Genomic DNA, 12,161 nt, shown 5'->3' with positions numbered 1-12,161 from the left:
CGTCGTGACCTTCAGTCTTCCCAGGTCAAGTCCTGGCTGTGTGCTCCAGGCATGTTGGTGCCTTAATCTCTGTGACTCTGATCACAAGTCACGAGTAATCAGCCCTGTGGGTCATGGGGGTTGCCCTGGCGGTGTGGGGGGTGCGGTATCTTGCAGGTGCGAGATCTGGGGTAGGATGTATGGTGACAGGGCCCCTACACACTGTTCTCCAGCCCTGGGGAGGCCCTAGGCAAGGAACTGCCCCCAGGCAACCCGCATGAGGGCGCAGTCAGGGGCCAGACTCTTCCCCGCCCACCCTACACACAGTGAGGACAGATGACCGACGATTCTTTATTGAGTGTCCACCGGCCAGGGGCCTGTGGGGGTTGCAGCTCATTTGGGAGGTGCCGTGGGTCCCGAGCCCACGTGGTCTGCTTCCAGGAGGTGCCACTCGAAAGGAGAAGGACTTCCTGGGGCCGGGACGGCAGCTTTCCTGCCCCCCAGGGGCCCTGACCGACTGCAGAGTCTGTTTGCTCCTGGTGCCTCCCGCCGGCCGGCCCCTCCGGGAGGGCGGGACACGGGCAGCCAGGTCACAGCTTGTTTCGGGAGCAGCGCTGCAGAGCCTCCTGTAGGGCCCGGATCACTCGGTCCACGTTCTCCCGGGTGGCGTTGCAGCCCAGCAGCCCGATGCGAAGCACCTGCAGGGGTGGGGGAGGGTCCGGGGCAGATGTGAGCCCCGCCCTGAGTGAGGTCTAGGCAGAGCCAGGTCCCCCCCCACCCCGGCACCGAGAGCTTCCCCCAGTTATACCGGGAGCCCCCCCTCCCTCCCAGACCCAGGCTCTCTTCCGTCTGCATGCACAGAGCTCCAGAAGGAAGGTCAGGATGACGGTCAGTTACAGGTCACTCAGAATCCCCCACTCAGCGGCCACAGCCAGACCCAGGCCCGGCGCCTTCAGCCTGGTCTGCCCGCTCGGAGGGAAGGACATTCTGGGTGGAATCGGAGGGGCCACACCCCACAACCTCACCAGGCTGGGGCGAAAGGGGGCAGGAGAATTCATTCGCCCAGCTCCCCCTGCAAAACCCCTGGGGTTCAGAGAAGGATGTTCCCGGGTGGGTGCCCCTGCCGTCCCGGGGAACCGATGACCGCCGACCTCGGCCTGGGCCTGGCGCATGCGGCGCTCCATGTGGGGGCGGAGAATGTAACTTCCGTGGCAGGCGTGGCCGGCCCTCACCCCTGGCCACTCAGAGCAACAGCGGGCCCCTTACCTTCCCCATCGAGGGCCCAAGGCCGCCGGTGATCTCGATGTCAAAATGGTCCATGACATAGTTGACGATGTCCCTCCAGTCGTAGCCAGCGGGCACGGCCACCGCGGTGACAGTGGGCAGCCGGAGTGCCTGCGGGACAGGCCCAACTCAGCCTCCTCCACGACAGCCTACGGCCAGCACCGCCTGACCTGGCCCGGCCAGCCCTGGTCTCAGGCCCCAGAGGGGAGGGCGGAGATGGGGGAGGGCACGGAGGGAGGGAGAAGGGGCCCAAAGACACGGGGGTCACCATCTCTTCTGTTTCCTACTGAAACCTGGACTGGCTGGCTAGCCGAGCGGACCCTCCGCCCTCCACCCCCGCCTGGCTGGACTCTCGGGGCTCCGGTGGCCATGGGCGTCTTCCGGCTCAGAGATCGCCCATCATTACTTTAGGCGGGGAGGCTGTCGGGGACAGTGGGGTCACTGAGCTAAGCATCCTAAGATCAGAGGCCAGGCCACTGTGACCGTAAAAATGACCACCCAGGTGACCGCAGGAGTCTGTGTCCATTCAGAGGGGGCAGGGTAGGAGCTCTCCCCTCCCCCACACCCTCTGCCTCTCCCCTCTCTACCCTGCCCCTGCCCCTGCCCCCTGCCCTCTGCTCTCTGTCCCCGCCCCCTGCCCCCTGCCCTCTGCTCTCTGCCTTCCACCCCCCTGCCCCCTATCCCCCACCCCCTGCCCCTCCACCCCCTGTCCCCACCCCCTTCCACCTGCCCCCTGCCCCCCACCCCTTGTCCCCCACCTCCTGCCCCCTGCCCTCTGCTCTCTGCCCTCCACCCCTCTGCCCCCTGCCACCCACCCCCTGCTCCCCGCCCTCTGCCCCCTACCCCCTGTCCCCCACTGTCCCTGCCCCCTGCCCCCTGCCCTCTGCCCTCCTTACTGGATCCTTCACGAAGAGCTGCAGGCCCAGCCCCTGCAGGCGCCCATGCAGGTATGCCGTGACCTCCCGGTGCTGCCGCCAGCTATTCTCCAGGCCCTGGGAGGGGAGAGGACACCCAGTGGGCAGGGCAGGGAGGGCAGGGTGGGGTCCCTCCTTCGGTGGCGAGAGAGGGGAAACTGTGTCTCATCCATAGTGGGGGGCAGCTTCAGACTACGGAGGGGCTCCTCTCCTAGCCTGGACTCTGATCCCCATAGAGACCCCTGAGTCCCCAGATTCGGGGCCCCGGTTCTGCCCCAGGGGCCAGACCTGGAGCCACCTCGGGGCAGTGGAAATAGTCTGGGCCTGGGGGAGCAAGTGGGGGGCCCAGCCGCGGGTTGGAGCCTTGTGGCTCCCGGAGGGTGTGAGGTGGGATCGCCTTGCTGCAGGTGGGACGCTGGCCAGGGGAGAGAAAGGGGCTTCTGAGTCACACGCTGTCCTGTCTCCCGTCTTCCCCGTGCACGGACCCCACAATCCGCTGTCCTCACCCCTCTCAGCTGCACGCCCCCATGGGGCACGGCCAGCCTGGGTGCCAGTGACCCCCCCCCAGCTCACGGGACTCCTCAGCTCCTGCTGGCCGGGCCCTGGGGTGCCGGCTCCATGAGCAGGCACGGAAGGGCACACAAGGCCCACACAGCGTGCAGCCTCCTGGGGAGGCCGGCCACTCATGGCGCTCTTCCCGCCTCTGGGCTGCTGGCTGCAGGCTTCCCGGGAGACACCGGGATGACCCCAGCTATGCTGGGGGCAGTGTCGCCTGTCCTCTGTCCCGCAGGACCCACACACTCTGTGCCCCGAGAGTGTGGTCACTGCACCGGACAAAGACACTCTTCTGGTCACACCCACGTGTCCCCGCTTGGCCCCTGCCCCACCCCGGGAGCTGGAGGGGGCTGCGGGAAAGTGCTCTGTCCCCCCCCAGAACCCCTCTGCCCGCAGCCGGCCCTCCCACCCCTCTCCTCCTGCACGCAGCCCATCCTCTGCTGCCACGGCCCCTCTCTCTGCTGCTCCGTGGACCCGTTCTTCCTTCGACGCGGGCCAGGCCCACCCGGGAGACCGCCCGGCACTTAGAATCCCTCCCATCTGTGTCCTCAGAAGGGCTTGAGGGAGTCAGGAGAAGGGGCCTCTGGGAGGCCACCAGCCTCGGCACGGGGACTCCAGGGAGCTGAGAATGCTTCCCTAGGGGTCCTGCACCCGCCGAGTCCCTGCTCCACGCGGCTCTCCGCCCCACTCCCCTCACCTGTTCCGCTATGAGGGCCAGACTCTCTCTCAGGCTGTACAGGCTGACGACAGGGGTCGTGTGATGGTATCTGGAAGACAGGAGGGGACTTGGTCCAGTGTCACCGGGTGGGGGGCGGCCAGGCCCCCTGACAACGGGTCTAGCCACTTCCCAGGGGGCTGCTGTCTGGCTTGGGGGTACGGACCCAGCTGGAGAGGCAGCTAGGGCTGGGGAGAGCGAGGCTCAGGGCAGGGACACCGGCCCGATCGCCTAGGGCTGGCTCCCCACCCAGCCTGTCCTTCCCGAGAAGCTGCTGTGCCCACTGAGTAGGGCACACTTCCTGGTCCCCCAATCCCTGTGTGGGTTACAGCGAAAGCGACTTCACAAGGAGCCCCTGGCTGAGCCCCTCTTTTTGAGAGGTGGGTAAGCCGAGGCCCAGGAATGGGAAGGTGTCGCAGGGCCAGGCCCAGAGCGTCCAGAGGTTCCCTGGGTCTGGGAGGACGGGGCCCGGGGCAAGGGTGGTAGGGGCTCTGCTGCTGGACCTGAGCTCCCAGGCCAGGGAGGGGTGGGGGAACCGAGTGGGGGCATCGATGGCCTGACTCTGGTGAGTCCTGCGGCTGCAGCTGGGGCGTGGGCCCCGAACCCAGGGTGTAAAGCTGACGAGAAGCTGGGTGTAGAGAGAGGTCACCCCCACGCCCCGCCACCACATATGGCCCTGGCCCCGGCCCTGCGGTCCTCACATCCTGGGCTTGCCGTCACAGCCCCAGATGTTGGCCAGCCACTTCATGTCCAGGTAGAAGGAGACGGGCTTCGTCTTCCGAGTGTAAATCCTATTTCTGGAAGGAAGGAGCAGTGTGAGTGCCCGCCTGTCTGGCTGGAGCGCCTGGGGGTGGTCTCGTCAGGCTAGCCTGCTCCGGGGAAGCGAGCCAGAGGGGCAGGTGCCCCCAGGACCCCTGTGTGTGTGCTCAGGCCCAGGTAGGGTGTGTGTCTTCCCAGCCGCTGCACCTCGGGGGGCCAGGCATGGTTGGGGACCTCGGCTCCTCTCCTCCCAGGCCCCAGGAATGCAGCCGATCTTGAAGCTTTAAATACACCTGTTCTCCAGACGGGCGTGACAGACAGGGCCTCTACCCGAGCTCCATACTCAGACCACCAGCCGCTTCCTGGACCTTCCCGCAGGCAGTCAGACTTCCCACGACCACAGACGACCCTTGACCCCACCCGAGACTGTCTCGGTGCCGCATCCCTGGGTCCTCCCCCATCCCGGCCTGGCCTGGCTCAGGGGCTGGACACTGGGGACCGGGGGCACCGGGGCTGCTGGACAAAGGTGGTCCACACCCGCCCTGTCGAGCAGCTCGTGCGTCAGCTCCTGGGCGCTGAGCCAAGGGTGGAGGCATGGGAGGCAGGCACTGGACCCCCAGTCCTTGGCTTGAGGCTGGGGAACTTCCAGAATGCCAGGCCCTGCACCCTCACACACAAGCCCAGGCTCCAAGAGGAGAATCTTCTGGAGGCCAGACTGGCCAGGCCACCAGCCTCACACCGGGACCTCACCGTGCCCTGGCTACCCCCCGCCCTATGAACTCAGAGCTTGGGCACATCTGTCCAGGGTGGGCACCTGTCCAGGGTGGGTGGTGGACAGTCCAGAGGTGTCTCTGAGCACAGCCCCTGAGCCCTCCCTCTCTTGCTCTGACCTCCCGCTTCAGGGGCCTTCCGGCCTCACTGCACATCCACCTTAGGTCAGGGGCCCAGGAGTCACCCACTTGGCCTTGTCACTGAAGGAGATGAGCGAGGTCCCTGGAGGCGAGTTCAGGACCTTCTGGGAGCCAGAGTACAAAACGTCAATGCCTGTGGAGAGGAGGGGCGTGTGCTCCTGGGGGCCAAGCTCCGCCCCGGGTGGGATCATCGCGGGGGTGGGGAGGGTGCCCACCCAGACCAGACCCCAGCAAGTCGAACAGAAGTTTTGGGCAACCTGGGGACCTGCAGGACAAGTGCTGTGTGAAGCAGGCTGGACGGTCTTGTAGGAGTGAGACCCTGACCTATGCGACGTGACGCCCTCTCCACGTAGATGGAGTGAAATTGCAGGCCACCCGCCTACGGTCGGCTCGGGTGGAGGAACCCACGCGTGGCGTCAGTGTTGTGAGCGAGCGTGTGGCAGAACACAGGACGAAACAGGTGTTCTTGCCACATCAGGCGGCCGCTGAACTGTCGCGAAAACCGACAAGGTCACCGCCTGAGATTTACGCTCTAGGTGGCTGTGAAGGGTCTCGGCAAAGCACAGGGTTCACGTCTACCGCCTTGCAGGCCCTGCAGCCGGGGCCTGAGGGAGCTGTGTGCACACGTCCCCCAGCAGCCTTGTCTGTGCAGGAGCGCCCTCTGCAGTTTGCTCCTGAAAGCGTAAACCCAGAAGGAGCCCAGAGGCCTGCTGACAGGAGAAGGGTGAGCCTGGCCTATTCACGTAAATTCAATCCTGCGAACTGAAACTGACGGGTAAAGGCCTCGAACGCCCCGAGCGGCGGCGTTCGCCGACACTTCCCTGAGGTCCACACCCTCCACTGAGGACGGGGAGGCAGGGACAGGGACGGTGCGGAGGGCGTCCCGGGTTCCAACCCTGGCTTCTCGGGGCTGCACTGTCACCTGGGATCTGGGCTGGAGCCTCCTCCCTGGCACCACGGGGACCGCCAGCCCGGGAGGCGCAGTGTGGGCATTCCGGGGACAGCCCTGTCCCCTCCCCGAGCCCTTCCTTTCGGAGCAAGGCTCTGAGGGTCAGCCCAGAAATCTCCCCTTTGACGGCCCAGAGCGCCCTGGTAAGAAAAGATTCTGGAAGAAGCTTGCCGGATGGAGTGGGGGAGGGGTGGCTGTGGCCAGGCCCCACCCCCTGTGGATCGGGACTTTCTTCTGGGAGGAAACGCTGGGCCCGGAGGCTTCTCCAGGCTGGCCAGCAAGGCGACCCTGGAAACAGTGCTCGTTGTGTGTGACAGGCCGGTGGGGACCCTGAGGCCCGGCCTGACTGACAGGGGCCCTGACACTTCTCCCCCCCACCCTGAGGGGCTCTGAGTGCGTCTCCAGACGCTGGGGAGCTTTCCCGCCTGTTCCCCGCAACGGAGCCGCAGAGACGCTGGGGTATTGACCAGTCCATGGGCAGGCCCTGCCTCGGCGAGGAGACGAGCGTCCCCTGGGGTCCTAATCCGACGGGTGCGCTGCCCGCGGGCTTGCAGGCACTGCCTCAGGAGTCTTCCCCCCCAGGGCCCTCTGCACCCTCCGGGCAGTGGCGGGGAGGGTGGCCGGGTGCAGGGGACACGCCTTACCTTGCTGGTCCATGTAGATGGGGGTCCCGCACAGGGATGCCACCGAGTCCACCAGGAGCAGGCAGTTGTACCTGGGGGCACAGGGCAGGACAGTGAGGCAGGAGAGGCTTCCTGGAGGGGCCGTGAAAGCCCGCACGGAAGCGTGGAGGAATTTTGGCCTCCCCCAGGGCGCCTCATCCTGGAGGTTGAGACCTGCTGTGGACGGGCGTTGACACCCGCCCCTCGGCCCGCCCTGGTTCCCACACAGAGCCTGTCCTGGGGGTCTGGGAGTCGCGAGGGCCCGCCCCGGCGGTGTGTGGTCCTGGGGGCGGCTGGGGCTCTGCGCACTCAGGCCCACAGGCCCGCGTGGGGCCCAGGGCTCAGGGACTGGTCCCTCTGGCAACAGCACGCTGGCCGTGTATCCAGAGCCCAGAGGGGACAGAGTCCAGAAACAGCTGAGCTGGAAACTTTGAGTCTCTTCCACCTCCACACTTTCTTAGGAAACGAGAGAGGCATGGGGCCGCCTGGCTGGCCCAGGCAGTAGGACGTGTGGCTCTTAATCTCAGGGTCATGCGTTGGAGTCCCACGTTGGGCACCGAGATGACTTAAAAAATTCTTTTGAAGCATAAAGAGTATCCCACGCTGGGCATGGAGGGGACAGGGGGATGTCCTGAGGGTCCCAGCCCAGGCTTGGTTTACTGGACAAGACCCCGGGGGACGGGCTGTCCTGGCAGGGTGAGCCTGCCTGGCTGCGGAGAGCTCCCTCCTCCCATCCTGCGGTCAGCTCTCCAGAGCCGAATCCCACTCGACTACACCCGACTACACCCGAGGTCCGGCCCGCCCCTTGCTGGTGGGGAGGCTGGAGGAGGGTAGTGGAGGTGGGAGCACCTGGTCCTGCCCTCAGCTGGGTGGAGCCCACCCAGACTCAGTGCGGAGCGAGGAGGACCCCGGGACCGACTGCATCTCACTGTGCGTGACGCAGATGGGGGGAGCCGGGTCTCCCCTGCTGCCCCCTGGCCCGGAGGGGCCTGCCTGCACCCCCACGCCCAGCCGGACTCTGAGACGTGCTTGACTCCGCCCCCCGGCACCGCCCCCTGGGCCAGGCTCACCTGTGGCAGAGCTCCCCGTAGCCGTCGAGGGGCTGCAGAACGCCACTGGAGGACTCCCCCTGGGTCAGGAACAGCAGCACCGGCTTGTGCTGGGCCAGGGCCTGAGTGGGACGGATGTGCCAGCTGTGGGCACAGCCAGAGGGGGTGGGCGCCTCCCCGTGGACCCCCAGCCCCTCCCAGAAGGACTTTCCCTGGCGAGGGCAGGGCGGGATCTGCCCCCCTAACACTCCTTTCCTCCCCGTGGATGGGACAGATCTGGGCGGCGGAAACTCGATGGGCCTCAGGTGCTGAGCCCGCGTCTGGGCTCTGGGAGGTGGGCTGGTTCTGGGAGGAGAAGGACTTTCCCCCCCGAGACAGAGCTGGAATGGGCCCAGCCTCCTCCTGCCTTGTCCTGTTGGGGCCCGGCGAGGTCAGCTGAGTCCCCAGGGTCTTGGCTGGTTGGGACGGACCTTTCCCGACGGGGAGGGCTGGCATCCTGAGTGTCAGGGCATCCTGCTCCCACCTCCTGCCTTCAGCCCCTCTCGCCCAGCCCACAGAACCGGGCTCCTGACTCAGTTTCCCTGCCAGGCAGCCTCCCTATCAGGCTTCCCACCAGCCCCTAAGTACTGGAACGATCCTCCTGTGCACGGTCACCTGCTCCGGGGAGAGCTGAGGGTCAGCCCCAGTCCCCCAGCCCGAGCCCCCTCGGCCAGCCGGCCTCCTCCCCTCCCTAGGGCCAATGTGCCCCACCCTACCTCTTCCAACTCTTGCAGAGTGTAGTGGTTTCCAGGGTCCTTGATCATTGGGTGCACTCGGGCTCCTGGGGGCGGGGGCAGCGTGAGAGGTAAGCACCCTCCACCCCAGTGTGGAGACCGGGGTCTGTGCTGACCGCCCCGGCCCGCGGCCGCAGGGAAGAGGAAGCGGGGTGTGCTCAGGGAGCTGAGGCTCCGGGGGTGCGCGGGATGAGAGCGACCAGGCCCAGCTCCTTTGCCCCCGCCTCGGGCTAACCTCCCTGAGCCCAGCCGGGCTCCTCCCTCGGCCAGTAGACAAGCATTTGTACAAGGCCTGGTGGGTGGGCCGCGCCTCAGCAGCGTGCGGTGATGGGCCGATAGAGCAATGGATGGACGAGTGAGGCTCTGGGAGGCAGGCCTTCGTCCCGCTCTCCCTCTCGGGCCCCTGCGCCCCCCTGCACAGCGGCTCCAAAGTCGGTGTAGAAGGAAGGAGGCCGTGGGACCACCGGGCCTCAGGGGGGAGCCCAAGGGGGGGGTGCGGGTGGGGGCCAAGAAGGGTCTCGCCCGGGGTGCACAGGGGTCAGGCAGGGCCTCTGGAACGGGGGAGCCTGTGAGGTCCACTAGAGGCCCCGGCCTCTGCCCGACGCCGCCTCCCCTTGAAAACCGTCGTGTGAACCGAAGGGGATGGGTGAGGGGTGGGGGGCTGTCCATTAACCAGGACCGAATGCGGCCGTGTGTGGAGCTGACCGTGCAGGATGTTTCCAAAGGCCACGATCAATCATTAAACCCGCTGCACACTCCTGCTCTTGATTTCGGTCTCTCTTCAGAAAGTTTTACTCTGGAAGTGAACACCTGGTCGGTGCCTCTGTTTACCTGGCCGCTCCTGAGAGGAGGCTGTTCCTGAGACCCTGGGCGGGGTGTCAGCCTCCAGAACCCTGTCCTGTCACAGAGCAGAGGTGAAGCCCGGGGACCCTGGGGAGCTGCGGGGGCTGTCTCGGGTTTGTGCGGAAACCTGGGTCTTGCCCACGTGCTCTGGAAACAGCTGTCCTCAAGCTCTGGGCGACTGGGAGATGGGGGTCTCTCGGGCACCCCGGCGCCCGCTCGGAGGAGGCAGCAGCGGGCCTGGTGGGGGTGGGTGCATGAAGGGGACGAGCACTTACCCGCGGAGGGGCCACGGTTGGCGCCTGGGGCGTGTGGGGTGGGTCTGCCGGGCGGGAGGCAGGTGGGGGGCCTTGGGGAAGGATGGCTCGAGGGCCCACACCCCGCCCTCTGCCCCGTCTCTTACCGATGCGCTCCCCGATGTCCGCAGCCCGCTGCCCCCAGATGCCATTGACCCCGACCAGGAAGGGGTCCCCTGGCTCCAAGATGTTGAACAGGGCGGCCTCCAGGGCGCAGTGCCCCGAGCCACTGATGGCCAGGGTGAGGGGGTTCTTGGTCTGGAACACGTACTGGATGCCTTGCTTGATATCGTCCATTATCTGGGGGCCGAGGGCACGCAGGTCAGACCCTACGCCTCTGCCCTCTCCCCCCTGAGGAGGACACTCAGGACACCCACTGCCACCACCTACGTGGCCTACCTGGAACATCTCTTTGTGCATGTGCCCAATCATCTGCTGCCCCCCGGCCACCAGGACTCGCGGAGCCAGGTTAGAAGGGCCCGGCCCCAGCAGCAGCCGGTTAGGGATGAACAGGGGCCTGAGCAGGGCCTCCGGAGGGGCCACCAGCAGCTGGCGGGTGGCCATGGTCCGTGCCCAACCGGCCACCTGGGGCCCCAGGGTCGCACTGGCCCTGGCCAGCGCTCGGAACATTTCCCAGCTGGCCTCGAGCCGGTGTCCGGAGGCCGGTCGATGGGCTCCCCCGCTGCACCGTCTCTGCCTTTCGTTGTTTGTCGCTGTTACCTGACCCCTTATCGACACTTCTCCTGCATGTCAGGGCCTGACAGCCAGGGTGTTGAACCCTCGGTCGGGGGAGGATCCTTCAGGGTCCGGTCAATGAAAAACAGAGTTTGGCAAGCTGCCCTCTGCCCTCCGGCCCCTCCCAGCTCCTCAGCGGTCGGATGCCCGGCCCCAGCCAAGGGCATCCTGCTGGGCTCAGGGGTCCCCCAAGTTTTTCTTACAGGACCAGAGAGCGGATATTTCAGACTTGGCAGGCCTTCCAGGCTGTGCTGCGGCCACTCAGTCCTGCTGTGGCCGTGCAAAAGTGGCTAGAGTGGTGCTGCTGTGTGCCAATAAAACTTTATTTACAAATACGAATCGTGGGCCAGATTTGGCCCAGGGACCACAGTTTGCTGACCTAAGGGAAAGGCTTAATTTGGAAAATATATATGCCCCGTCTGTATAGACACACACTCTCTCTCTCTCTCACACACACACGCACACGCACATATACCCACCGAGGGCACAGTCATTCCTGGTCCTTTTAGAAATAAGGGTCTCCTTGGCCTCTCCACTCCCGACGGCCCTGACGTTTGGTGTTCACTCGCGTACCCAAGGGCACGTCTGTCTGGGAGTCCTCCGCTTGCTAAGTCGACAGGTGGTTGGAATAAATGCAACGCTCGACTACTTGCAGGAAAGGGAGCCAGGCCAGCCGGGCCAGAGGCACCCGTGCAGTGGAGCCCCAGGTGCCCTGGGAAGCCAGGAAAGGCCGGAGCCCGACCTGGTGCTCCCTGAGCAGCACCCATGCCCCGCATGGTTCTCCACGGGGCCTGGTGGGAGCACGTGAATTCCCGCCGTGTTTAGGGCTCTGACGCCGCCGTGGGCCTCGGTCGCCGGGGACGGGGGAGGCATCGGGGCTTCCGCAGGAGACTTCACAGCGACCGAGGAGGCGGCACCCTCCCCCCGGGGCCGGGCACGCGACCTCCCCGTGCCGGCTCGATCCCCAGCCCAGCAAAGTCCCTTCCTTCAGCTCTCGTGGATGGGTCTGGGTTTGTCTGGCATCCCGGGAGCCCCGGGGACCCAGAGAGCCTGAGCCAGGCTGGGCCTGAGCACCCGGGAACCTCCACAGCCTTCGGAAGCGGTGGTGTTCTGTCCATCCGACGGGAGAGGAAGCAGGCGCAGGAGCAGGCTCCACGCCCTGGGCAGAGAGCAGCCCCGGGCGGCCCCAGGGAAGGTGCGGTCCCAGCCGGCCCGGGGCATGCCCGCCTTGACAGTTGGCCTGGACTTCTCCAGCTCAGTGGGCCCTCCCCTCCCCCTCCCCTGCCCTCCCCTCCCTCCCCCTTCCCTCCCCTCCCCTCCCCTCCTCTCCCTTTCCTCCCCCTCCCCTCCTCTCCTCTCCCTCTCCTTCTCTTCCTCCTTCCTCCCTTCCTTCCTTCCCTCTTTTCCTCCTTCCATTCCTTCCCTCCTTCTTTCCTCCTGCCCCCTCCCCTCCCCTCCTTTCCCTCCTCCTTCCCTCCTCTCCTCTCCCTCTCCTTCTTCCCCTTCCTTCCTTCCCTCTTTCCTTCACTCCTTCCCTCCTCCCTCCTCCCTTCCCTCCTTCTCTCCCTCCCCTGCTTCCCTCCCTCCCCTCCCTCTCCAATTCCCTCCTTACCTCCCTCCTCTTCCCTTCTTCCCCTCCCTCCCTCCTTCCTTCCCTTCTTCCCCTCCCTCCCTCCCTCCCTCCCTCCCTCTACTCCCTCCCTCCTTTCTTCCTTCCCCTCCCTCCCCCTTCCCTCCTTC

At 66.1% G+C, this 12,161-nt stretch overlaps 1 protein-coding gene across 1 annotated transcript; it reads right to left on the bottom strand.

Moving 5' to 3' along the window:
- Positions 1–322: 322 nt before the first annotated feature.
- On the bottom strand, positions 323–10,302 carry AGXT (alanine--glyoxylate and serine--pyruvate aminotransferase). Its single transcript, XM_042953549.1, has 11 exons — positions 10,086–10,302; positions 9,794–9,986; positions 8,533–8,597; positions 7,799–7,899; positions 6,711–6,781; positions 5,166–5,250; positions 4,149–4,244; positions 3,430–3,499; positions 2,160–2,255; positions 1,246–1,374; positions 323–677 (listed from the first exon to the last, which is right to left on the bottom strand). The coding sequence occupies exons 1-11, from the start codon at positions 10,248–10,250 to the stop codon at positions 570–572; spliced, it is 1,179 nt and encodes a 392-aa protein (XP_042809483.1). The 5' UTR covers positions 10,251–10,302; the 3' UTR covers positions 323–569.
- Positions 10,303–12,161: the final 1,859 nt, after the last annotated feature.

Source organism: Panthera leo, chromosome C1 (assembly GCF_018350215.1).
Source record: "Panthera leo isolate Ple1 chromosome C1, P.leo_Ple1_pat1.1, whole genome shotgun sequence".
Classification (NCBI taxonomy): Eukaryota; Metazoa; Chordata; class Mammalia; order Carnivora; family Felidae; genus Panthera; species Panthera leo.
The sequence above is the reverse complement of the archived record's forward strand: the minus strand, read 5'-3'. Positions and strand labels throughout refer to the sequence as shown.

Coding starts and splice junctions, on each gene's coding strand:
- AGXT (XM_042953549.1), bottom strand. CDS start 10,250: ATGGCCACCCGCCAGCTGCTGGTGGCCCCTCCGGAGGCCCTGCTCAGG. Junction 8,598..9,793: donor GGACATCGGGGAGCGCATCG/GTAAGAGACGGG, acceptor CCCCGCCCCCAG/GAGCCCGAGTGCACCCAATG. Junction 1,375..2,159: donor AGCTCTTCGTGAAGGATCCA/GTAAGGAGGGCA, acceptor CCTGTCCCGCAG/GCACTCCGGCTGCCCACTGT.